General features: G+C 43.1%; 1 protein-coding gene across 6 annotated transcripts in view; it reads right to left on the reverse strand.

The window, feature by feature from the left end:
• Positions 1-896: 896 nt before the first annotated feature.
• WT1 (WT1 transcription factor) overlaps positions 897-27,308 on the reverse strand; it is a 49,737-nt gene continuing 23,325 nt past the window's right edge. For 5 of the 6 annotated variants that reach the window (XM_042904293.1, XM_042904294.1, XM_042904297.1 and 2 more), the window contains 5 exons: positions 12,072-12,168; positions 8,969-9,119; positions 5,399-5,488; positions 4,709-4,801; positions 897-2,261 (listed from right to left, as the gene is read on the reverse strand). In XM_042904293.1, coding sequence (XP_042760227.1) covers positions 2,140-2,261; positions 4,709-4,801; positions 5,399-5,488; positions 8,969-9,119; positions 12,072-12,168 — 553 coding nt within the window. In that variant the 3' untranslated portion in view covers positions 897-2,139. The remainder of the gene's footprint in view (positions 2,262-4,708; positions 4,802-5,398; positions 5,489-8,968; positions 9,120-12,071; positions 12,169-27,308) is intronic. The other variant, XM_042904295.1, reaches the window with a different exon arrangement.

Here is a 27,308-nt window from a genome sequence, read left to right on the forward strand (position 1 = left end):
CTTGCTGACGTTTGCCATGCTTGTCCTGAGCTTCTCCAGAGAAATGCTGTCTTCTGGCAGGAAAAGATAAAAACGGCTGATACAAATGAGTCACCATACTCGCTATAATTAACAGTGATGCAAGAGCCAGATGCAAACGTAGAGGGGCCTCAGGACCTGACTTTTAGGCGGCCAAAGCTTTGAGCTGCTGAAAAGTCTTCATGCCTGAGCTGCTGTCTGCTCAAGATACATTTTAAATGAAGAAATGAAACCTGGATGCATGCAAACTCCAAGCTAATGGAGCTGAGAGGGGCAGCGCCAAATTAATCTCCTTATTTACAACTCAAAAACTGTACACTAGAACCAGAAAGGGAGTTTATAGATAATGTATAATGTATAATGTGCTTTTACACTTGGCTGCCCTGGAAAGTCTAAGCAGTTTTCAACCTGCTGAGCTAATTTATGGCAACTACAGCTGGAAACTCCGTTGTGCTAGGTGTCCAACCTATAGCCTCCTGGTTGCAGTATATACCAGAAAGTCCTGGAAAATTCTGGAAAGTGAACTTTCCAGAAAAGGCCAGTTATCAGTAGCATCCCTCTTCTCTTTTGCTGACTTGGAATAAAAAGTGATATAATAACAGCCTGATTAAACTAAACCCTCAAACACACTTCCGATCATGCCATCCACAAACCCATCTGACTGCAGCTTGAGCATGATCACTTTATGGTGCTGGCTGCTTCCAGAATGGATAATTGCCTCCTGAGGTTTGACAGAGAGAAACAGATAATAGTCAGGACCAGGATAGACTACACTAGTTCTTGTGATTGTCCATGTCAGTAGCATCTTCTTACCTGTTTAAGACTGTCTCAACTGTCCTTAAGATTTGAACACAATACAGCCGATACAATCTTGCCACTTTCCTTTTGAATAGACTTTAATTAATTGAGAGCGAAGTGAAAAATGCAGGTTACATTTTTAGTGTTATCATTGATACGTTGTAAGATCAACACCAAAACAGTGATGCATCTAACATTTATACATTTCCTAACTTCAGTTGTCAAAGAGCAAATCATTATCAGTATTTTTATTTACACAATAATTTCAAGCAACAGTAAATAACAAACACCCTCGTTTGCACACACACACACATACACACACCCAACCACCTTTAAACAATGGATTTCCTCACACCAGTCTCATTTTTTTCACATACACTGGTAGACTCAAAGTTATCAGTGGAGATCCTGGACCAGCCCTATTTTCTTTCAGAGTCACTTTAATTTTTACAACTTGAAGCCACATAACCAGCGTGGTCTGTACACTAAGAGGACACCCCAAATGATAATAATGAATTCCACTTTTTGTGTGTGAGGAAATATGTACATCTCTGAAGATGCATAGGATTACCGCTCAAAAAAGTCAAAAATAAACAAAACCAAAATCTCAGATCTTCAAGCACAGTTTCTTAACAGCATTGTGCTAATGTTAACATTGTATTAACTGAACGGAAAAATTCTTTTAGGTTTCTCTACAGAGGTACTGGTTAGTTCGGATTCTTTTTTCAGCTGCTTGAAACACACGAAATTTTTAAAGTTGCATGGTAGTCCTACATCCTGCCTTCCAGGTTAGCTGCCTGCCTAACCTCCGGAATGTCGGACGGGACTCACTCCCGGTGCCTTGCTCTCTGATTTATTTCTTGCTGTTAGTAAATGGAAACCATGACAAAGTTTACATTAGCAGACACATACACATGCCCTGGCCTATAAATATTCTATGATGGAAAATGGTACAATGACTCCATTCCTAGTGAAAAGAGCGTAAAAGGAGAAGAAGAGGGCGGGGGGACATTATCAACAATGGCTCTTCTTACAGTGAAAATCCAGACCAAATGGCAGAGATGGGCTTTTAACTAACTGGACATTGTTAGCCACTTCTCCAGGGCCTTCGAGCTGACTAAAAGCAGGCAAAGCAGAGCCCAACTCCTCCGGGCAAACCTGGTAGGATCCAGTGGTACAGGCATCTTGTCTTGGAAGCTGGGTGAAGATCACCTGCCATTTCCTTCTTAGAGAGGTGAGTGTGGAGGAACTTTAAAGTCAGATTGGAAAGCAGTTCACACACTGTCCTGCCTGGGCCACAGAACTGTCCCCGGGTCGGACCCCTCAAAGCGCCAGCTGGAGTTTGGTCATGTTTCTCTGGTGCATGTTGTGATGGCGGACTAGTTCGTCTGACCGGGCAAACTTTTTCTGACAACTGGGCCACCGACAGCTGAAGGGCTTTTCACCTGTTGACACAATTGCCAGTCAGAGACACTTGCAGCGGAGAGACTGGGCACAAGTTCAACTATCAAAGGCCTGAGTTAAATTATCCCAAGACACCCACTCCCGATTCCCTCTAGCTCTTTCCCTAGGCTAACAAATCGGGCTCATTTCATAGGCAGCCTTGAAACGGCAGCACCTCTGGGCCCTTAAGGATTGAAAAACTGTAAAAATTATAAAATATTATTCAGTCAGAAGACTGGGGAAATGGCAGAGAAGGAATGAGTCTTGTTAATGAAAGTGTCTGGGCAATTCATATGTCATCAAGGGGGAGAAACATTTGTTTCGGCCTCTGCTATTAGGCCATTTTGGGAATTGTGTAAATGCTTCCCCTCCACTGCCTCTTCAGGGAATTGAGCTCATCTGGGCTGCAGGGGCTCAGGATCATTACTCTGGATACTAACGGATCGATTGCCATCCAATAACAGAGCTATGACTGTAACTTTACTGTGTCTGTCTGTGTAGATATTCTGAATGGGCTGGATATTTTAAAATATATCCCTGACACCAGTTTGCAGGATATTTGCTTCTTTAACATTAAAGTGTTACTCAGAGTATAATCCCTATCATAGTTTTAAGATTCTTAACAAGATTGCCAAAAGATTGAGACTTTTCCATCTAAGGAGCTCTCAGAAGTTCCTTCCAAGCTTCATTCTGGATAGGGAGGATAAAGAGGGCCTTAAATTAAATATGCCCAGCCTTGTGCTAGGCATCATCTATATACATTATTTCATGTATTCCTTGCAACAGCCCTGTAACAGAAGCATCGGTATCCCCACTCTAGATATGAAGCTGGACATCTGGTGAGGGCAGACCCAAGCAGGACTTAAATCCAGGTCTGTCTATTCCAAGGTTCACGCACTTTGCAGTATCCCACCTCCCAGACCTGGCCATAATGGAAATAGAGCTGTGGCTTTATCCTAAGTAAAAATACTACAGGAGCCTATCTCTGGTCCACTAGGGAGATCTTTCCAGTTTGCCTCTCCTATGAGAATTATTGTTTGGGACAAGCACCAAGAAATGTCCCAGGGGAGGCACTGTCCCAGCGTCAGGACTGGGGGCTGATCAAATACAGGGTGAAACAGTCTGCCAGTGACACAGGTCATTTTGCACAGGGTGCAGATATGCACAGGGTTCAATGGATGGAATGGGGAAGTGGGGCAGAAGGGGCAGGGTACAAGGGACGGTAAGTTTCTCACCAAATTATGAGCTTGGGACCAAGGAAAAGAAGCTACCAAAGGCATCTGAGTAGGGCAAAATTTATGCGCATCCCACCAACTCGGGGGCACAGATGCCTTGACTCTGTAAATGCAGCCTATTTGGGCTGAGAATCTGAGACTCATGATCTCACGTTTTCCTTCCCCTCTCACTCACTGTTCCTCTGCTCTTCCTGATCTAGCTCCTGCCCCTCCACCCGACCTCCAGCCAGACTGTCAAAGGTTATCTCCTAATAGACACATCCCAACCCTTTCTCTTGTTGGTCAGTTACGCTCCTCAGTCTCTCAATGCCATTCAGCTTTGCTGACATTGACTCTCTTCCTGATTTCTATATTCCCTGGGCTGTGAGATGAACCCATGCTCTTTCTCCAACAAAGAAGGCTGTGGGATATTGTGGGACTGGGAGCAGACAGAATTGGGTTTGCTACTTACTAGCTTTGGGACTGTAAATAAGTCATTTCATGACTATGTGCCTCAGTCTCCTGATCTGGAAAATGGGGATAAAACATGCCTACCCTCCTCTTCTTACAAGGGTGTTGCAAAAATACAGTGAGATAACCCTAAGCCTTGGCCCTCCTCCCAAAGTTAGAAAATACATAACAAAGATGGAGCTATTTTCATTATGAATCACACCAGTCTTGTGGAAAAGCAAAAACTTTCAGCAGCCAGGGAATAAATGTCTTATTCCCCTCTCTATACCAGTAGAAAGGAAATAGTAGCCATATGCTGATACAAGTCTGGCAGAAACCATGACTGCTCCTGGGACATTAACTTTTAGCACAGCAAGGATTCAGATCTCTGAAAATTGTGTCATGAAATGTGAGCTCTCCAAAGAATAAATATCTGGCTTGGAAGAATTTCTGTTTTTCTGTAAAGTTGATTATCCTATCAAACTGAGTAATGCAATGTGATGTGACAGAAAACTGGGCTACTTCAACTCTTCCTTTTGTTCTGAACGCTCAGTAATAAGTTCTTTTCACATCTCCCTTTTGCTAGTAGTTCCCACCCACCTCTTCTGAAACAATGTTATTATTTAAAGACCGCCATGCATTGTTCTTCCTCTCAACTGCCTCTAAACCTGCTCAGAACTTCTGCACTAGACTTTTCCACTCTCTCTCATCACAAACAACTTCATTCAACAGTATTTTTTTTTAAAAAAATAATGAAAAATAAATGTGAAGAAAAGTTTACGCACTTGTTTTACCTGTATGAGTCCTGGTGTGGGTCTTCAGGTGGTCAGACCGGGAGAACTTTCGCTGACAAGTTTTACACTGGAATGGTTTCACACCTAAACGGACAGAGAAGGTCTAGCCGCAGCCCTAACAATGTGGGAGCATAACGAGGCCCACAAGGCCTGCTTCCTGGTGGCCCGAAGAGCCGGGCATTTCCAGCCACCTGTGATGTCTGTCTCACCCTCAGATTTCCCCAGATCCCCAGGCCTAGCATGAAACCACCTGATTCTGCAACAGTAATCCTTGAAGACCTGCTTCTGTTTTGGGAACAACTAGTCCTTAACCACAAACGTCCAGCTTCTCACCAACGTCCCAGCTGTGTCCGAGACTGAAAAAGTGAATCACACACTATCAATTGGATTATGCTCTCCACCACCCTGTTCTTTGCTGCTGCTCAACGTGTCATCAGCAGATGGCTGGTGGGATCCCACTGTTCCGCGGTTTGCTGGAGAAATGTGGGCTGTTTCCTTTTCTTTCTTTCTTTTTTTTTTTTTAAGAACAGGAAAACCCCCAGATAGTTGAGGGGGAGGGAATTATTGGAAAAACTAAACAAATGGCTAACCCTCTCCCATCCATATTCAACAACAAAGAGAATCACAAAAGCAGCTGAAACCCAGAACATACTACCAGCAAGGAGAAGTGAGCCTACAAACCTGTGTGTCTCCTTTGGTGTCTTTTGAGCTGGTCTGAACGAGAAAACCTTCGCTCACAGTCCTTGAAGTCACATTGGTATGGTTTCTCACCTTGGGGAAGACACACATTCCATTTGAAAATGACACTGGAGATGGGGATGTCATTAAAGGCTACTTCTCCTCAGGGAACTGAAGGGATCCCAAAATGCCTAAGGCACTTGATGGACCTTGCTAGGGTGGTGAGGCCAATGGCAATGGGAGGCTAAAGGCCCACCTGTACTAAGCTGGGTGTAGAATGGGGAACTGGTTGATTGAGGACGGTCCCTAACCTGCAAGTTACAAGTGGACAGGAGCTCAGGTTCTGAAGTCTGACACTAGGGTCACATCCAGCTCTGACACTTAAAGCTCTGGGTGAGGGGCTATTTCCTTATTGAGAAATGGGGCTGATAATCTGACAGCTTCAAAGGATTTATGAGCAGATTAAACAAGACCATCCACATAAAGAGCTTAGCCCAGAGCACTGCTAAAAAAAAAATAATAAATAAATAAAAATAAAAATTAAATTAAATTAAATAAAATAAAATAAAATTAAATTAAATTAAATACTGGTAGAGAATCTTTAGATCAATAATAAACCAAAAAAGTGTTAACTCCTAAACTGAGTTGGAGGCAGAATTCTGGAATGGATATGCCTTGGAGCTGGCCTCATGAAATAAGTGTTTTATGTTTTATGGCCTAAAGATTTGGTGCTCTCCACTACTGACTTCTCATTCCTGAATCAAGCACAAAAAGCCCCATGGTTGTGAGACACCCAAGTTAAACCAGGAGCCAAAGTATTTAGAAAGATTCTGGTATCCCTTTATCCGAGAGACATCAGTAGTGGGATTACACAACCTTCTGCCTCAGAATGCAGAAGCCCCACCCCTGTCCTTGCTAGAGAAAGTTCAGCCAAATACTGGGAACTAAGCCCCATGAGTGCACTGAGCGACCTTGGGCCTTCCCACCTTCTTATGAGAATTCTGAGTCACCAGTGTTCTGGGATGGAGAGCAAGCTATCCCAGGACCAGTCAGTCTTTCTGTTGCAGGGCAGTCCTTAGTTGCCTTTCAGGCCTCATAACTTCCTCTATTCCCCCTGATTAGTCTGCATTCCTGCTATCCCAGAGCTCACCCTTCCCCAAATCTGCCTTGCACTTTGCTGACCCCAACCGCCATTTGTCCCTATCTCCATCTACGTTCCCACCCATCAAAAAGTCTGCCGTACATCCCTCTCTAATGCCCTTTGTTTCCTCTTCAATGCCTTCTTGGAAATTTCATGTTCAGATTGAAAGCCCTTCCTTCCCTCAGTACAGAATTGATCATAGAACACCTAACGTGGGAGTCTGCGTCCAGGGCTGCCTTTCACCGTGGGCTGGAAAATCCTGAGGGCAGAAGCCTCCCGTTAACTTTGTATTTACATCTGGCCTGGTGCCTTATACTTCAACAACACTACTCAGTCTAATATCTTTTCCCTGCCTTTCTGCTTCTGCTCCTTCTTGACTTCCTCTACTGTACCGTACCAACCCTCTGATGGTTAGCTTAAGCCCTTCCTCCTTCTGGGATGACTTTAGCTCAAATCAGCAACTCTCCTCAAGTTCCTCCAGCCTCTGTTCTAGTACATTATCCTATGCTCTCTTCATCTCTTTTCATTTGTGTGTAGCCTAGCTCCAAAACAGACTCTAAACTTTTGAGAAGGGAGTTTGTGACTTGGGAGTTAAAAGGCATGAGTTTGGGTCCTGCTTCCACTATATCCTACCCACCTGATAACTGTTCAGGTGTATGAGGATTAAATGAAATAATGCATGTGGAGAGTCTGGCACATAAAAAGTATTTAATACAGAAGTACTTAACATTGTTACATATAGATAAGATTGCATTCTTTCAAGAAAAGGGCTGCAGGACTGTTAAATACCAGGCTGCTGTCCTGTCTTCTGCAAAGAAGAGCTTCTTAGAGCCTCAGGTGGGTCTGAGGGTCTTGGTTAGCTTGTCCACTGCTTTCCCTTCACACGGACATCTCCCCTTTACTGCTTGCTAAGTGTCTCTTCCCCATTAAAGGTTTCAACAACCATATTGCCTTCAATGCATTCTCTTGCATTTCTCCAGTCACAATTTTACTCCATTATTTTCCTTATAACTTTAACAGATACTTCTCATATGATCATATTTGGGGAAACATGTAAAAATATAACATCCCTAGTTCTCTCACCTTTAGCCTCAAAGCATGTGGTCTACTGAGTGCGAACTCACTCTCTCCTTCAGCTTCCCCAAAGCAAAATAAGCAGTAATAACAAAACAGTAAGGGTAGTTGTAACAATGAAGCTGTCCTTCCAGTTATGGGGAAAAAATGACACCAACCCCCCTGCAGGAAAGGCTGTGTTCCACACTCTTTCCCTGCAGCCGACACTCAACCACACTCCCATCCAGTGCCCACAAGGCCAACAGCAAACATCTGTGATCAATAATAAAATCACATCCAAGATGGCCAAGAACCAGACGAGGCCAATTCTCTTCCCTAGAGGGAGGCAAATCCCTTGACCTGTGGGAAAACCCAGCCTTCCTTGACACATCATCAAAAATCATGTTGTTTTTTTTTTTAAGATTGAAAACAAAAATTAAACCTACAAATCCATTTTCCTATTCCTATCTGGTTGGTTATTACTAATCAAGCAGTTAAAAGTTTTTCTTTGGACCATCTCTCCTTAAGTCTTATGATGCCCTTGCCCATCAATCTCTCAAACTGTCTTATTACCAAACTCCCAGAATAGGTCCTCTCTCCTTAGAGAGCCTAATAGAGAACCTCTCTCTTTAACAAAACAATAGTGACACTATTGTTTATTCAGGCCATTGACATAGCGTACTATACTACATGCTTCATATCTAATGCCTTTAATCCAATTTTATTTTCAAAGATAATCTAGTTTGGGGGCACCTGGGTAGCTCAGTTGGTTAAGCATCCGACTTCAGCTCAGGTCATGATCTCTTAGTTTGTGAGTTTGAGCCCCACGTTGGGCTCTGTGCTCACAGCTCAGAGCCTGGAGCCTGCTTCAGATTCTGTGTCTCCCTCTCCTTCTGACCCTCCCCCACTCACACTCTGTCTCTCCTTCTCTCAAAAATAAATAAACATTAGAAAACATTTTTTAAAGTTAACCTAGTCTTAAAAATTACATAAGGTAGGCATTGTCATTTCCATCTTCCACAAGGCAAAATGAGGACCAAATGCTCAATGTCTCACCATTTGGTCGTGTAGCCTGAATTCAAAGACAAGTAAGTCTCTTTAGTTCTGTGGAATTCTCTTTCCATCACTCTGCTTAGCCCTTCCTGAAGACAGTTTACTGACTTTTTTTATTAAAGGATAGACAGTCAGGATGCAAAATGCCCCTGCAGCCTTTTTTTTTTTTTTTTTAATCACCTTGGCCAAACCTTTCAAAGCACTGCCTACTGTCAATCCAAGAAATCTCCTGTGTCCTTAGAGGTGTGACAGCCAGGAGTAGGAGCTCCTGAACCACCCTTGCCCAAAGGCCACCGGAAACAAGGCTGGACAGCGGACACACTTACCAGTGTGCTTCCGGCTGTGCATCTGTAAATGTGACAGCTTAAAATATCTCTTATTGCAGCCCGGGTAAGCACACATGAAGGGGCGTTTCTCACTGGTCTCCGATGCCGACCGGACAAGAGTCGGGGCAACTCCGGGCACACGTCGCACATCCTGTAGGCAGAGTGTAAGAGAATGGAGGCTTTAAGCCACATGTGAACATTCGTGTCAGTCCTGAGGGAAAGTGAGCTTTAGATTAAACCTGAGGAAGGGATGGCAGATATTAAAACCTAAAACCATTTCCATGCATACCTCAGATGCCCACAGCAAGCATCACTAATGGGTGACAGAGCAGGACATTCTACAATGCAATACTTCAACGTCATCACTATTGATCAACCAGAATCAGTACTTCATCTGTCTGTCTGGGGACACTGATCCAGAGGATCTGGCAAAGAAATTCTGATGCTATAAGAGCTCCCAATCCATCCCATCCCTCAGCTTCTCCACTTGAGGCAGTGAGGTCTGGAAGTCCAAAGTCCCAGGTTCTATTCTACTTCCTCCCATTTGGACACATGGCCACATGACCTCAGGCCCCACCTGCAACAGGTAGGGAAGTCCTTATTAGAGAGAAATATGGGATACTAAATGAACCCCAAACTGACCACACTTTCCATGTGGGAGTAAATGACAAGGAAGGAGGAGCCCCTGAGATTTGAGGGTTCTCTTTGTGAAGGGGCTAAAACCACCAAAAGCCAATGGTGTAGCCAGTGTAAACATTTAGTAATACCACCAGAAAACACTGTCTGCCTTCTGTGCACTTTACATGTCCTTCACTGTTTATTCCCTTGATCTTGTGGGAGTGGGTAGGTGAATGGTCAGTCCTTCATGACAAGGTGCTAAAAGGACATAGTGAGGCAAATTTTTCCTGCTCTCAGGATCAATGACCCCTAGACAGGAGCAGTGGGAGTGCCCCAGGGGCCACTGAATCCTCCTTACTCTCTTACAGATGTGCAAAAGTCAAGACCAAAGAACACATCTATGTTTTAAGACCTGGAACTGCCTCCGAGCTTAACCCATCCCCTGCTCTGTGCATTTTCCACACTATGCTTATGTTCTAGTTTCTATTTCACACTGCCTTGCACTGTGAGAGCTTCTTTTTTGAAGGAAAAGTACTTAGTGACATACAACTTTGCTGTTGACAGGCCACAGTGTCTCAAGGCAAATGGTGGCGTAAATTTAAATGGTGAACCAGCTACGTTTGAATGGTAGACTCTAGGAGAAAATGAGTCGGTAGTGAAACAGCACCTGTGAGATCTGGAGTCTATCAGCAGCCATGACAGCGAGTCTGACAAACCGGGCTTTGTGGAAAGAAAGACAAATGGAGCTTCCTTCACTTCCTTTAATTCAATCTAGATGCAGCACACACAGCACTGGGATATAAAACTGAGTTGTCAATGTCAGTCAAGGGTCCTGGTGGAGGATTCCAGTGGTATTTGTTGAAGGAGAGACTGGGATGACTCTTCCCATACTTCCATCAGACTTCCGTATTTCTGCAATCCTCGGCTTTATTCTCACCCCTGGAAGGTTTGGGCTGAGGGCACATGCTGTTCTGTCACCATGATGCTTCTGGGAACATCAGTCAGAACATCTCAGAGCTACCTGCCCCACACGTCATGTGGGGACCTGGGTCACACACAACTTTTTTCTAGAGTACTGATTATGCTGGTGAAGTATAACCACAGTTACTCATGTTACAGCCACGGAGTCACAAGTGAAAGCCACACACGCAAACCCTTGGTCACTGCGTGTGGTTCTGACCTCCCCAAAGAGGCTCTGCTGAGGTGGCCTTCCATTGACTTCCCCGAATTCTCCAGAATGTTTACCTTTTTACTTTTCTTTCCTCACTCTCCTTGGAGACCCCTCTCCTCCAAACTGTTCACAGCCCCCTGTTTCCCTAAGCAATGCAACGTGGTAGTTAAAAACAGGGGCTCTGGAGTCAGGCAAAGCTTGCTTTATAAGTAGTTATGTGATTGTGGACAAGCCACTCATCTCTGGCCTTCAGTCTCCTCATCCATAAAGTGGAGATAATAATACCTACCTCGTAGAGGTGCACTAAGGATTAAATGGAAAAAGAAAGTTTAAGTATAGAACCTTAAATGCCTACTGCTAAGTGGCAGAAGTGAGTCTGAACTGTGTGATTCCAACTATATGACATTTGGGGGAAAGGTGAAACTACAGACACAATGAAAAGATCAGTGGCTGTCTGGGGGAGGGGAAGAAGGGGGGACGGATGAGTAGGTAGAACATAGACATTTTTATTTTTAGGCAGTTGAACTATTCTGTGCAATAATGTTAACGGTAGACCCGTGACATGACACATTTAACAAAACCCATGGAACCACACAGCGCAAAAAGTCAACCCTAGTGTAAACTATGGACTTTCATTAACAGTAACACACCAATACTGGCTCATCAATTGTAACAAGTGTACCACACCAATGCAAGATATTAACAATAGGGAAGACTGTGGGGGAGGGTGGGGATGAGGGAGAATATGGGAACTCTGTACTTTCTGCACAATTTTTCCTTAAACCTAAAACTGCTCCAAAAATTACGTCTATTAAGACAAAAAGCCCATTACAAAGGTCAGCACAGTGCCTGGCACATAGAAAGGGGGCAGCACCAACAGAGTGGGCGCCATTACCATCATTATGGTTAGTAGAACACTCGGCAAGACAGAGCCTACCTTTGGGCACTTTACAATGCAGACCAATTCAAGGGTCTGACTTGGGAAGTCAGGAGTCCAGGTCATTAGTTACAAGAGCCTCAAGCCCACCTGGAGGAGTGAATTAAGCAGTGAAGGGGGAAGGGACGGGATTCTGCCAGAAGCATCTTGGTCTGAGTCAGGGAGATGACCGCGTTCACAATGACCTGTGGACAGGGGGCTGTCCTCTCTGCCCAGCGGGAGAGGAGAGGTCTTTATTGTCAGAGGAGCCTATAATTAAGAACAGACTTACCAGGGCCAAATGGCCATCAGCAAGCAAGTGAAAGGCTGTTGAGAAGGAAAAGAGGCATTGACGTCCCCTTCCAGCCAGCCCCCTTCCCCTCGACCTGAGTTCTCACCTGAATGCCCCTAAAGACGCCATGGGTGTGTATTCTGTACTGGGCACCGCAGAGGATGGGCGTGGTGTGGTTATCACTCTCATACCCTGTGCTGTGGCTGCAAACACAAAGAGGGAAGAACAAGGCTCAGGTCGGTCCACAGGCACCCTTTAGAAATGCGCGTCTGCAGCAGAAGAATGTTTTTAAAAAGCCCACAGGACAACAGCCATTGGTTTTTGCGTCCTTCGCTGCTCTGGAAGCAGGGCTTTGTGAAGGGCAGGGGGCTGTTCAACCCTTGCATCACCACCACGCGGCCCTCCCTTGTGCTCAGGGAGGCCATCTGTGTCTATGCCTCTCAGACAAGCTGGGAAAAGTCACAATGGCTTTCATCCCCAGCAAGTTGTTTACCATCTAGCCAGCAGAACAGACAGCTGCGAATGTCTCCGGAATGAGCAGATACCTCAAGTTTCACATTAAGTTCAATGGATTTTTGTTGGCACCTCGTGACTCAGTTTCTACCAGATAGCCCCAAGAAAGTGATGACACAGAAGAAATGTCACATTCTCAGAAGTGGGGATTACACATCAGTGACCCTTCTCCACTTAACCGACAGATAAGTTTTCCAGATCAACTTAACTCTTTGCAGCCAACCCGTGCCGTAAGCGGACACTGGATAATCTTCCCTAACATTAGATTGCCTAGTCCTCTAGTTGGTGCTCAGGCTAATCCTGGCCTTTCCAGCAAGGGCTCAGGGATGTGGAACATTGAAATGAACAACTTGAGAGAAGTGAATACTCTGAAAGTATTCTCTCCTTTAGGTCAAAGCTGGTATCTGTTCTGCAATTATTTTACTTCCAAATGAGGCAGAGTAAAGATTCTTATCTACATGGGCAGGACATTATAATCACATCTAGAATCACCACAAGGAGCTTCTATGAAATATATCTGTGAAATGGTGCAGCTGCTTTGGAAAACATCTGGCAGTTACTCAAAAGATTAGACATAAAGTTACAATCTGACCCAGAAATTCCACTTCTAGGTATATTCCCAGGAGACATGAAAACATGTATCTACACATAAACATGTACACACTGTGTATTAGCAGTATGATTCGTAATAGCCAAAAGATGGAATCAACCCAAATGTCTCTCAGCTGATGAATGGATGAACGTAGTATATTCCTAAACTGGAATATTATTTGGCAATAAAAAGGTGGGAAGTACTGATACATGATAATGTGGACAAGCCCTGAAAACACGCTAAGTGAAAGGAGCCAGCCACAAAGGGCACACCTATTGTGTGCATCCATTTATTTTTTTTTTAATGTTTTTGATTTATTTTTGAGACAGAGAGAGACAGAGCATGAGCAGGGGAGGGGCAGAGAGAGAGGGAGACACAGAATCCGAAGCAGGCTCCAGGCTCTGAGCTGTCAGCACACAGCCCGACACACAACCTGACAGGGCTCAACCCCACAAACCAAGAGATCATGACCTGGGCCAAAGTTGGACGCTCAACCGACCGAGCCACCCAGGCGCCCCAGTGTGTGCATCCATTTAAACAAAATGTCCAGAATAGGCAAATTTATAGAGACAGAAAGTGGTTTGGTGATTGGCTGCCTAGGACTGGGGAAGCTGAGGGAAATGGGAGAGTGATTGCTGAAAATGTCCTAGAACTGTGGGAGCGGTTGTACAACTCTGTGAATATACTAAAAACCACTGATGTCTCTACTCCAAACCAGTGGACTGTATGGTATGTAGAATTTATAAAGCTGCTTTACAAAATTAGCTTGGGGAATAATGAGGTCCATGCACAGTCTTTTTCCCCCCAAGCCGCCAGGTGTAATTAACTCACTGTCAGGGCTGAGAGCCTCCACCCTCTGCCTGTGTTACTCTAGAGATGCCAGGGGTCCCAGTGTGGGAGGCAGGCAGCTTGGCTGATCAGCCCACTCCATCTGAGGGTGTGGGGAAAACCTGGGGCTGGCTCAACTCCCACTTCCACGGGGGAGAGAACTCCTGGAGAGAAAGGGTGTTTGCCAGGATGACTGACATGGTCCGCACATCCCGCAGCCACAGCAGCTGTGGAATTTCATGTTTCATTCTGGCTCCAAGCTTTTTAGAAAGAATTGCCTGTCTCCCTTGCATAGATAGTGAGAGCAGTTTCAGGAACTGGGTGGCAGTTTACAGTCATACTATAAAGGCAGTGGGGATGTAAGAACTGATGACAGTGGTGATGTGGTAGCAGAAAGAGGACAGGACAAGAATGATGTGGCCAGAACATTTTGCCTTGAAGGCCATGAAGACATGCTGCCTCTGTGTGGCTTCATCATCTGTATGGAGCCAAAATGTGACTTACACATTTTCTGGGGCTGAGGGCTCTCTAGGGACACAATTGAAATCTGAATTATTTTTAAGTTCTGCTATCAAAGAGGAAGAATTAGGAATCTGTTGTCTTAGCAGCGGATCTCTGAATGTTACTTGGGTTCCTGGAGAGTGTGAGAAATAGATTTTCCTCAAAATACTTGTTCCAGGAAATGAAGTGCTATACTACTCAAAGGTAACCTCATAGCCAGATGTAAGCCAACACACCGAAGAAGCAACCAGAGAGGTGCCTGGGTGGCTCAGCCAGTAAAGTACCCAACTGTTATTTTCAGTTCAGGTCATGATCTCACGTTTGTGGATTCGAACCCCGCCCCGCATTGGGCTCCAGGCTGACAGCACAGAGCCCCTCTTGGGATTCTCTATCTCTGCCCCTCCCCCACTTGCACACTCCCTCTCTCTCTCTCTCTCTCTCTCTCAAAAATAAATAAACTTAAGGGGGGGAAAAAAAAGAAGCAACCAGAAACAAGACTCTACCTGCCAAATAAACCCCTAGGTTCTATCAAATCAAGTCCATGAATAAAAACTACAGCTGGGTCCTGCCTACTGGCTTTGGTGTTTCCAGAAGACAAACACATCAATGTAATTCCACACTGTGGAAACCCTACAAAGCTCTTCCCAGTGTGGTCTGCCCAGAACACTAAGTATAACCCACAGGTATTTACTATGGTGACAACTCTCTCTAGATAAGTAAAGGAAATCAGGTCAGTGGTCTTGGGACTGTATACTAACAGAGGGAGAAAAGGTATCTACTCCAACCCTCATTTCAAAGCCCTTCTAGCTCATCAACAGTTGCACAACATGACTGGTGGCAAATTTTTAAAGAATCCCATTCCATTTGGGGAGTGCTTTAATTGTGAAGAAAGGCCTTTCTGAGCCAAGCAGAAATCTGCCACCTCCTTTCTGTCTTCTGGAGAACCACAGAGTCTTAGTGTTTTACAGCCAACCCTGCGTGTCTCCTCTGCTCTATGGTAAACTTGGCCTTGAAAACAGACCAGCTTGCCCCTCTCTGTATCCTCTCAGCTGGGTGACTGAAGTTAAGGCACAGAGTCCATAATGTCCCATGAGATGGATGGAATCTAACTCCTCTTCCACATGACAGTCCTTCAAATATTTGAAGACAGCTTTCCAGGGTACAGAGCTGGGGTTCTCTCAATGATCATAACAAACTGGTATCTAATTCCTTTAGTGTCTGTATCATCCACCTCTTGATTCCCTTCCTTTTGTAACGTCTCTCTCAAAGCATGGGCTTAAAATGGATCCCAGTGCCCCCAGAAGAGTGGGGAAGGAGGACCATCCATAAACACAAAAAGTTTAAGAATTATGAAAATAACATAAATGCGTAAGGCCAGAGAGTACATGCCTCAGCCAAAGAGATTCCATTGCAAATTTCTGAAAATCAGTATGCTAGTCAAACACAACACTATCAATGCGTTAGGCCCATAGGCTATCCGGACTCAATGAACGCATCTAAGGGGACATCGCTTCTAGCAGTCAGGTCACAGTGGTCTTCCCCCCTCAAACAGAATCCCCATCGTCCACAACAGCAAGAACTGCAAGTAAGGCACATGTCTCCAACCTTGAGCTTGAAGACATGATTTTTTTTAATCCAGTTCAAAACTACACAGTTATCCTTCAAATTCCATTTTATTTCTTTTAGGAAGTCATTTCCAACTGTTGAAATCTTTTGGACTCAATTTGGCTTCCAAAACATTGACTTTCCATCCCATTTCATATTTCCTCTACCTTTGAAAAATCACTTTTTCTGTGTTTCCACTTAAAAAAAAAAAAAAAGGATCGGGGTTCCTTAGTGGCTCAGTCAGTTAAGCATCTGACTTCGGCTCAGGTCATGATCTCACAGCTTGTGAGTTCAAGTCCCACGTCAAGCTCTGAGCTGACAGCTCAGAGCCTGGAGTCTGCTTTGGATTCTTTGTCTCCCTCTCTCTGCCCCTTCCCAGCTAACACTCTGTGTTTCTCTCTCTCTCTCAAAAATAAATAAACATTAAATTATTTTTTAATTTAAAAAAAAGGATCTTCCTTATTGTTGTGGGGAACTATTATATTTACAATATATATACTATACTTGCTCTCTGGTATTCAGGAAATGATAAGATTGTAAAAGGTCTGTCCATGCAGCAACCTGAGGGAAGCCATCACAGAGAATCTAGTCATTTGGATGGGCAAATGTCAACAGTGGGAGTTAATCTGAGGCAGAAATGGAACAGTCACCACCATTAAGACCCAGCCGGTAGCTTAGATGGTCAGGTAACGCCAAGCTTTTCCCTGAGAGAATTAGCCTTAAAAAGTTCCAGTGACTAAGCCATAAATGAACTAAATAGGAGTGAGGGTAGGGTTCTTAGAGGTCTGGAGCCATAAAGCCTTCCAAGAAGAGCAAGGAGCTATCTGCCTAGTGAAGAGATTTCTGGAGCCAAAGATGCACCTTCCAAATAAAGCATTCACAAAGCCCTGGATAGTATGGGGTAAAAATTTATTGGGACTTGGAGACAAGAATGTTATCATTCATGGAGCAACTCCAGAGTGGAGAGTGAATCCCAGCAGATCAAGCAATCTAGAGACCCATATCTCTCATAGGGTAGAAATATATGCAGTGGCTAGACCTCCCCTCCAACCCAGACAGTGAGGAAGAAAGTAAGAACTCTGCTCTACCAGCCGAGGACTGGCAATCATACGAACCCAGTGTTGTCAGATCTTTCCATTCTCCAGAAAGTCAGAAACCAAGATCTTTATGTGAGATAGTTTCAGTATTAAATTCTGGCAAATAACTGAGATTTTACAGAATCACTGTCAGGTCAGACAAAAGATCTCTGGCCTCAGGGCCACCTGAGGTTTGCCACCTCAGCTTTAAAGGTTGTGCAGGAAGTTTAAGCTGCAAAATGGAAAATTCTGTCTTGATTTTGTTCTCTCCTTCCATATGGCAACAAAGTAGGGGTGGGGATGCACCTGATTCTTGAAAAACTGAGCATTAAAACCTTCCAAACCCTTGAAAGTGTGAAAAGATGCTACACCTATACAGCAAGCTTGACCAGTGCCACGATGGCAAAGTCCAGAAGCACTCGTCATCTACAGGTATCAGTGGTTTACCTCTAAACTTCACTGGCCCACTTGCAAGTAGCTTTAAGCACTGGAGCTATAGACAGAAGACTGTAAATTCTAGTGTATCAGTTTCCTACAGCTGCTGTAACAAATTATCACAAATCTGGGGTCTTGAAACACAAATTTACTCCCTTACAATTCTGCAGATCAGAAGTCTAAAATCAGCCTCGGTGTCCTAAAGGCAAGGTGTGGGCAGGGCTATTTTCTTCTAGAGGCTGAGGGGAAAAATCTCTTTCCTGGTTTCTAGAAACTACCTGCATTCCTTGGTGTCTTCCTCACATCACTCTGACCTCTTGCTTCCTTTGTCACGTCTCTAACAACTCCTCTGTAGCCAAATCTCCCTTCTGTCTTCTTCTTACAAGGACACTTAATTCCATTTGGAGCCAACCCAGATAATTCAGTATAATCTCTCCCATCTCAAGGTCCTTAACTTTATCCCACCTGCACAGTCACTTGTGCTACGAAAGGTATCATTCACAGGTTCCAGGAATCAGGACTTAGATATCTTTGGGGGTTCATTATTCAACCTACCATACCAAGGGAATCAGACTTACTCAGTTTCTTACAGATAGATACATTTGAAAGAGCTCAGTTAATCTGGATCCTTTATCTCCAGATGAATCTAGATGACTAGTCCTGAAGAAAAACATCACCTCCCCATCAGACCATTAAGGCATCAAATGAGACTAGGTAAATAAAGCACAGTGCTTGGCACATGGTATGCCCTCGGTAAATGTTTGCTATTACTTACTAGTAAGATCTGCATTTTGCAGCAAAAATATTGAGATTTAAGAAGACATTGAGTTATCTGCCCAAAGTCAGACAGATGGCAAGTGGCAGAGATGGGGCCTGAATGCAGGACAGCCCAGCTCTTCTTCCTTCAAAACTAGCTAGACAATTCTGGTGGTATAACCCCATCCTGGGTTCACGTCTATCATCATGACACTGGACTAATTCCCAGCTCTTTTCTCCAGTGGTATGAATGAAATCAGGCATGCTGAAGGCTTAAAAATGTTGTGGGAGTGGGTAAGATAAGAGAAGGGGAGCAGTGAGGAGGAACAAGTTTAAGATACTTAGTCTTCAGTACACTCCAGCTTCTGCTCTGAGGCACTATTTTTATTATGGTATAAAGAAAGCACAAAGCTAACTACGATAGAAATGGCCTGCTTATATGTGACAGAGCAACCAAAACTGAGCACAATTATTACAAAGAAAATTCTTTCCACATAACTGGGAAAGTACACTAAGCAGGAACAGTTATCAGTAGAGCATATACCTCGTGACTTCATTCTTGGAGGAGGTGTGGACTGTACATTTTCCTAAACAGCTTTAAAATGCATCAAAATGCATCCTGAAAAATTCTGCTTTTCCTAGACAGCTTTAAAGTATGTAAACATGTGTCCTTAGAAAGTTTACAAAAAGAGAAAAATGTCCCTCATAGAACACAAATTATGAACCCTCTTCATGCTAAAAACCTGTACATTGAGGTTTGGCCCAGAAAAAACCGTAATGTTAGAAGAGTAGCTTCTTTAGAAATGATTAATTTTGATATTCCACAGGCACAAGAAGATTAATAAAAAGGAATTGAGGTTTTACAGATGAAGAAAACCAGAGCTGCCCTGAAATCCCTTATCAACAGAAGAGGTTTAAAAAAAAAGGGGGGGGGGAGGAAAGAAAGAAAAGAGACTTTTGAAGGTAATTAACATTTGATATAAATATTCAAAAAGGGGAAACCTCCACCTGTGACTTCTCTCTTCCACCTCTAGTCCTTGGCCAGGTAGGCATCCCCCTATCTTCACCTCTGTCTTCTCACCTCTGCAAAGTTAATCAGGTTGAAGGAAAGCACCTGGGAAAACTTCAAACTCCTGCATATCCAGAAAATTGAATTTACCCATCAATCTCTTGTCTCTGTCCATCCTTGATACTCAGGCTTATATACAAGATGCTTAAATGCGTGATTCTTTTTGGTGTTGAAAATAAACTTTGCTGCAAGCCTTGAGAACCATCACCCCTGTCCCATGTGCCACTTTTGAGGGAAAAGAGCACTGGAACCATGTTCAAAAAGTGTGCCTCTTTAAAGGTTAGACACAAGAGATAAGGCTAAACACACCAGTTTAAATTACTCTTGCTAAGAAAAAGAAGAAAGAAAAGAACCCAAATCTAATCAGGCCTCTAGATCTAACTACCTATTTATATAGGAAATACAGGGGATGGAGGTCTAAAGTTAAAAAACTGTAAAAGAAAGCAATCTGTTGAATCCAGGTTGTGAGATATTTTACCAGCCAACTGACCTGCTATCTCCAACATATCAATACCATGAGGAGGAAAAAAAAAAAAAAAAAAAGAGGTGGGGGTGAGAAGGACAGTTACAGCATAAAAGAAACTTAAGGGAGGACAACCAAAGAAATAAAACCAAGCCAAAGAAACAATAAGCCTCTGCACAAATGCTCAGCATTCACAAGGACACACCATGCACAGAGATAGTTGGGACTTGAACTAGAGGACTCAGAGCTGAAAGAACAGGAACTTCACCTAGGAAGCCTAAGTGGTCACACCAGAATGCTTCCGTTTAAAAGCTTCACTGATTGAAAACCTAATTTCCCTGTAGCCAGAGTAATTTCAAAATTCGCTTTCACATCCACTTACAAGATGTGACTTGAGAAGATGAATACATATTGAATTCTCTTTCTGCACATAGTCAGAGGTGGTGGCAATGAAGCACAACCACCTCTAGCTCAACGTGAGTGCTTTTTTATTCTCTGTCTGGATGTGATGTGCTAAGGGCAATATTTAAATAAAATTCTGCGCAAACATCATCAGCAATGCCATCTAGCCAATCTCTTTCTTCAAGTAATTTCACCTTTTATAGTGGGAATCTAACAAATCAATTGGTCAAAGGATTATTCTGTTCCTGCAAACATAATGGGAAAGAGCAAGCAATGCAGATTCTTTTATGAATCCAGCACAGAAAGTAGAACCTAAAAATAAAACAACTAAGTTAAAGTTGATTGAGTTAAAAAAAAAAAAAGGGAATGTCCACAATCTGGTGAATCATGGGTATATAATTTCCTCTGAAGTATAGTCTACAGAAAACAATCAGCTATTTTTTTTTCTTGAAAAATTTGTCTTCCTCCTCCCTTCAGGTGTTTCATTTCAGATCTCAAGAATAAGATGCAACAATAGCCAAATGATGGAAAGAACCTAAATGTCCATCAACTGATGAATGGATAAAGAAGTTGTGGTTTATATACACAATGGAATACTACTTGGCAATGAGAAAGAATGAAATATGGCCTTTTGTAGCAACGTGGATGGAACTAGAAAGTGTTATGCTAAGTGAAATAAGTCATACAGAGAAAGACAGATATCATATGGTTTCACTCTTATGTGGATCCTGAGAAACTTGACAGAAGACCATGGGGGAGGGGGAGGGGAAAAAAAGGTTAGAAAGGGAGGGAGGCAAACCATAAGAGACTCTTAAAAACTGAGAACAAACTGAGGGTTGATGGGGGGTAGAAGGGAGGGGAAAGTGGGTGATGGGCACTGAGGAGGGCACCTGTTGGGATGAGCATTGGGTGTTGTATCGAAACCAATTTGACAATAAATGTCATATTAAAAAAAATAAAATATGGGGCGCCTGGGTGGCTCAGTCGGTTAAGCGTCCGACTTCGGCTCAGGTCATGATCTCACGGTCTGTGAGTTCGAGCCCCGCGTCAGGCTCTGTGCTGACAGCCCAGAGCCTGGAGCCTGTTTCAGATTCTGTGTTTCCCTCTCTCTCTGCCCCTCCCCTGTTCACACTCTGTCTCTCTCTGTCTCAAAAAAAATAAATAAACGTTAAAAAAAAAATTAAAAAAAAATAAAATAAAAGTTGTATGTATCAGATACAAAAAAGAATAAGATGCATTTTTGACTTTTAATGAAAACATAATATAGTTTGTGTCACTATTTTAATGGGTTTTTTGTTTTGTTTTGTTTTTGAGAGAGAGTGTGAACATGAACAGGGGAGGGGCAGGGGGGGGGGTGTGCTGACAGCAGAGAGCATGATGTGGGGCCCGAACTCACAAACTGTGAGATCATGAGCTGAGCTGAAGTCGGATGCTTAACCAACTAAGCCCCATAGATGCCCCTATGTGGTCTCACTTTTAGTTGGAAAGTATACTATAGTAATTCTAACTATTACACCTTTTAATGAACACTTTTCCCATGAGCATTAGAAAGAAAGCTTCTCCTCTGCACCATCCTTCATTTTATTTTCTATCCAGGTCTCAAACATCCCTATGGTATCCCGCTCCACATGTTATCTGGAAGGGAGGAGGACTCACCCCACTTTTATTAACTTTGTTTTAATTCTCTGTTGAGTATCTCTTGTTCTGCCCACTCCACATCCATCCCACCTTCCTCTGGAAACAGGGCCCTTTCCCTTTTTAGGAAACCATCCTTCTCTTCTAATCCTCCCCTCTGGCTCCAGGGGTGAGGACATGCTCAGGACCTGGCCAATCAGACCAGTGCATTCTCTAGCCACATGACCCAACCCAGGCCATTCAGAAACTTCCCTGGGTCTTTTGCCGGAAAAGAACCAACAGAGAGCTTTCTCCTTTTGAGGCTGTAATTGCCAAAAACCAGAGCTATTTTTGCCACAATGGAGAGAGCCTGTCTGAGAAGGCAGCCAGCACAGAAAACAATAGAGATAAGAGACAAGGAAACCATGTCCTAATGACACCATCTGAGATCCTGAATCCGGACACGGGAGTTTTAAAATACAATACAGTAAGGGGTGCCTGGGTGGCTCAGTCGGTAAAGTATCTGACTTTGACTCAGGTCATGATCTCCTGGTTCGTGGGTTTGAGCCCCATGTCCATGCAGAGCCTGCTTGGGATTTTCTGTCCCTGTCTTTCTGCCCCTCCCCGGCTCTCTCTCCTCTCTTTCAAAATAGATAAATAAACTTAAAAAAAAAATAAAAATACAGGGGTGACTGGGTGGCTCAGTTGGTTAGGCGACCAACTTCGGCTCAGGTCATGATCTCACAGTTCGTGGGTTCAAGCCCTGCATCAGGCTCTGTGCTGACGGCTCAGAGCCTAGAGCCTGCTTCAGATTCTGTGTCTCCCCCTCTCTCTGCCCTTCCCCTGCTCATGCTCTGTGTCTCTCTGTCTCTCAATAATAAATAAACGTTAAAAAATAGATAAATAAAAATACAATATAGTAAACTGCCAGATTTAAATTTTTCCTTTATCGATGCCAGTTACAACTGGGATTCTGCCACCTGCTATAGAAAAAGTCTTGGTTTGGGGCACCTGGGTGACTCAGTCGGTTGGGCATCCGACTTCAGCTCAGGTCATGATCTCGTGGTCCGTGAGTTCAAGCCCCGCGTCGGGCTCTGTGCTGACAGCTCAGAGCCTGGAGCCTGCTTCTGATTCTGTGTCTCCCTCTCTCTGACCCTCCCCCTCTCACACTGTCTCACTCTCTCTCAAAAATAAATAAACATTAAAAAAAAAGAAAAAGTCTTGATTCATACATAATCTAGCAGTTATCTAAAAGTAATTGGATTTATTTTTTCAGCAAATTTCTCAGAACATGGTATCTATAAATGAGTAATGGTCCCTTCAAAGTGTTACCTTTTGGAAGATGCCTACTTGTTCCAAACATGTTATCATTACTAAAACCTAAGTTGCATTCCTCTTTTGAAAGTTTCTTTATAGTTCTGGCTCCTAGGTCTTCACTTCCCATGCAATCCTGTCATCAGCTGCTATTTAACAGGGGACACAAGCTGAGTGGTTAACAGCCTGACAACAACACTTGTATAAATCAGCCCTTATGAACCAACAAGCTTTCCTCACCACTTGAAATGGTACACAAACCTCCTTCAACTGACCTTTTCCCTCTTATTTAACACTCAGAGCAGAGCTAAGAGATATTTTACATATTTAAATCGAGTTTCTCACAACTTTTTGGAGAGAACACAGTCCAAAAACGCCACAGTTTTACTGGGCCCTACCACTCGGAAGGGTATTTTTAGGTGGGACTTACATTCCTACTTCAACACACACAAACACAGGAACTACATTTTCACAGACCACCTTATTCAGACCATATAATAAATAACTGATCTCTCCTTACATGTGTCTGGCATCGAGGTGATCCTTCATCAGAATCCCAATTTCATCTAACTCACTGGGTTTACCATTCTCAATGCTTTGGCTCTACGGCCAGAAATTGCCGCTAGGGTGTCCCAGATCCACACAAGAGACAAACCCAACAGGAAAAGATGGAACAGGATCTTTTCAGCCTGGATTCCTAAAGGCTCCTACCCAGCTAGCTTACATGCCCTTGAATCTGAAAAATTTACTCAACTGTGCTCAATTACTTAAAAAAAATTATCCTCCCTAAAACCCTAGGATTAAGCACAGGGCTCTTAAGACTAGATGTCCCCTGGGGTGCTTGGGTGGCTCAGTTAAGTGTCCAGCTCATGATCTCAAGGTTCACGAGTTACAGCTCACGTCAGGCTCTGCACTGACCCTCTCCCTCTGTCCTTCCCTGACGTGCACACACCACATGCACTCTTCCCCCCCCCCCCTCTCTCCCTGTCTCTCTCTCTCTCTCTCTTTCAAAAGTAAATAAATAAACATTAAAGAAAAAATTAGGGGTGCCTGGGTGGCTCAGTTGGTGAAACATCCAACTTTGGCTCAGGTCATGATCTCACGGTTTATGAGTCTGAGCCGCACGTCGGGCTCTGTGCTGACAGCTCAGAGTCTGAAGCCTGCTTCAGATTCTCTCTGCTTCCCTTTCTCTCTGCCCCTCCCCCACTTGTGTTTTGTCTCTCTCTCTCTCAAAAATAAGTAAAACGCTAAAAAAAAAATTTTTTTTTTAAGGATTAGATGTCTTCTGCTTCTCCAGTTGAAATGGAGGCTTGTAGGTGTGAAGGCTGTGTGAATAATCATCTTTTTCACAGGCCCCACTCTCCAAACAAACGTTAGTAACACAACAAAGGATTTCAAGGTGAAGAAACAAAAGAAAATCCTTGTACTATGTTCATGAGTGTAATCACATTCATTCTCAAAGAGATTTCGGAGCCAGAGGCATTACTGCTAAAAGTCTTAAAAAGAAGGAAATTCAAAATAGAGACATCTGACACAGAACAAGACTTGAAAAAATGTTGAGGAATACCATCCATGCTCTTGAAGAAAGGATTAGATCTTTTTCAAAAGTCAATCATCTCCAAAATTACTTTTGTTAAGTAGGCTCCACGCCCAGCACAAAGCCCAACACAGGGCTTGAACTCATGACCCTGAGATCAAGACCCAAGCTGAGATCAAGAGTCAGATGATCAACTGATTGAGTCACCAAAATTTGGGTGCCCCCAAAGTTAATTTTTAAACTATCCATTCAAAATTCTAATTAAGACTTAAAAACAAACTTGTTATTTTAGAATTTTATATTTACAAAAAATTTTCTAAGATAATACAGATAGTTGCCATATATCTCATACCCAGGTTCCTCTCTGATTCACATCTCACATTAATATAAGTGCATTTGTCACAATTAATGAACCAATATTGACAAAGACTTTGAAATTAACAAGGTAAATCTAAAATTCATCTTGAAGAATAAACAAGAAATAATAGCCAGAATTAGTTTGAAAAAAGATCTACAATGCTAGTAAACTCTTCTATCAGATATTTAAGTAGACTATAACAGTATGATAGCTTGACAAAAAGAACCAGAATGATCAAAAGAAGAGAGTAGAGTCTAGAAATGGACCCAAGGAATTTGATAGGATCCAAGGATTGATAAAAGTAATATTTGAAGTTAATGAGGAAAGACTGGATTATTCAAAATAGTTTGGGAATACTGGCTAGTCTTCTAGAAACAAATCAAGGTGGAATCAAGTTGCCAAATAAATGCAAGATGAACTAAATGTTTAAATGTAGAAAGGTAAGGGGCACCTGGGTGGCTTGGTCAGTTGAGCATTCGACTTCGGCTCAGGTCATGATCTCGCAGTTCTTGAGGTCAAGCCCCGCATCGGGCTCTGTGATGACAGCTCAGAGCCTGGAGCCTGCTTCAGATTCTATGTCTCTCCCTCTCTCTGCCCCTCCCCTGCTCGCAATCTGTCTCTCTCAAAAATAAACAAACATTAACAAAATGTAAATGTAAAAAGGTAAATTAAAAAATAAACCAAAAAGATACTAATAAATAACTAAATTTTTAAAATCTTGAGATGGGAAAAATCTTTTAAAGAATTTTTTTAAGTTTATTTATTTTGAGAGAAAGAGAGAGAGCGTGCAGGCATGTGAGTTGGGTGGGGCAGAGAGAGACAGAAACCCAAGCAAGCCCCATGCTGTCAGCACAGAGCCCAATGCTGGGCTTGATCCCATGAACCATGAGATCAAGATCTGAGCTGAAATCAAGAGTCAGACACTTAACAGACTGAGCCACCCAGGCGCCCTGATGGGAAAAATCTTTTTAGGCATGATATAAAAGCCAAAAACCTGAAGCAGTAAAATTGATAATGTTTACCATAAAACAAAAAAATTCTGCAAGGAAAAGATAAAACCATTAAAAGAATTAAAATACTAACCAGAGAAAATACCTGCAGTGCATATGACATATAAAGGGTTAATATTCTTATCAACAAAGAACCCTTGCAAATCAAGGTTACTAGATGAACTATCCCAGCTTTTAGCTAACCAGTCACCACTTTCCCATGGAGCCTCTTCTCTCTCAAGGACACCGTTCCAGCAATTCTATGCTCTCCCACCAATAACTTTTTCCCTCTTCTTGATCATTCTCATTGGTAAACAAGCATGCAGGTACTTCTCTCTAAATATAAATAAGTGAAATAAAGCAAAACAATAAGAAACCACTTTGTCCTGACATTCTATCCTCATTGAGCTATATATAACATCATTTCTTTGCTCCTTTTTGCAGCAAAACTCCACGAAGTGTCTTCGTACAAATGCCTCCAGTTTATCTCCTCCTAGAATCTCCTACACACATCTGTATCAGGCTTTCTCTCTCTCCCTCTAATCTTTCAAGATACAACTACAGTTACTAGTTCAGTAAATGTTTCCAGGAGTTTCTCTTTGCAGATACAAACACACCCTAATATGTTGAAAAATTAGTTATCATTGGGTGGTGAGAGAAGAGATATCTTTTCTCCTCTATAATGTTTTGGTACTGGCCTGAATTTTTAAATACATAAGTAAGCCTGTGTTACTTTTACAATCAAGGGGGGAAAAGCTGTTTTCATTTTGATAAAGTACCATCTTAGCCTTAAGAACATTGTATCTGTGGCTTTGCTTTTAAAATGAAGAGTTAGAAATAAAGCTAGAATGGGATGCCTGGGTGGCTTAGTCGGTTAAGCATCCGACTTCAGCTCAGGTCATAATCTCATGGCTTATGAATTTGAGCCCTGTGTTGGGCTCTGCGCTGACAGCTCAGAGCCTGGAGCCTGGTTTGAATTCTGTGTCTCCGTCTTTCTCTGCCCCCTCTCTGCTTGTGCTGTCTGTCTCTCTCTCTCTCTCTCTCAAAAATAAATAAACATTGGGGCGCTTGGGTGGCGCAGTCAGTTAAGCACCCAACTTTGGCTCAGATCATGATCTCGGGGTTGGGTTTGTGAGTTTGGGCCCCGTGTCAGGATCTGTACTGACAACTCTGAGTCAAAGGCCTGCTTCGGATTCTGTATCTCCCTCTCGCTCTGCCCCTCCCTGCTTGTGCTGTCTCGCTTTCAAAAATAAACATTAAAAAATTTTTCAATAAACATTTAAAAATTTTT

This window comes from Panthera leo, chromosome D1 (genome assembly GCF_018350215.1).
Source record: "Panthera leo isolate Ple1 chromosome D1, P.leo_Ple1_pat1.1, whole genome shotgun sequence".
NCBI lineage: Eukaryota > Metazoa > Chordata > Mammalia > Carnivora > Felidae > Panthera > Panthera leo.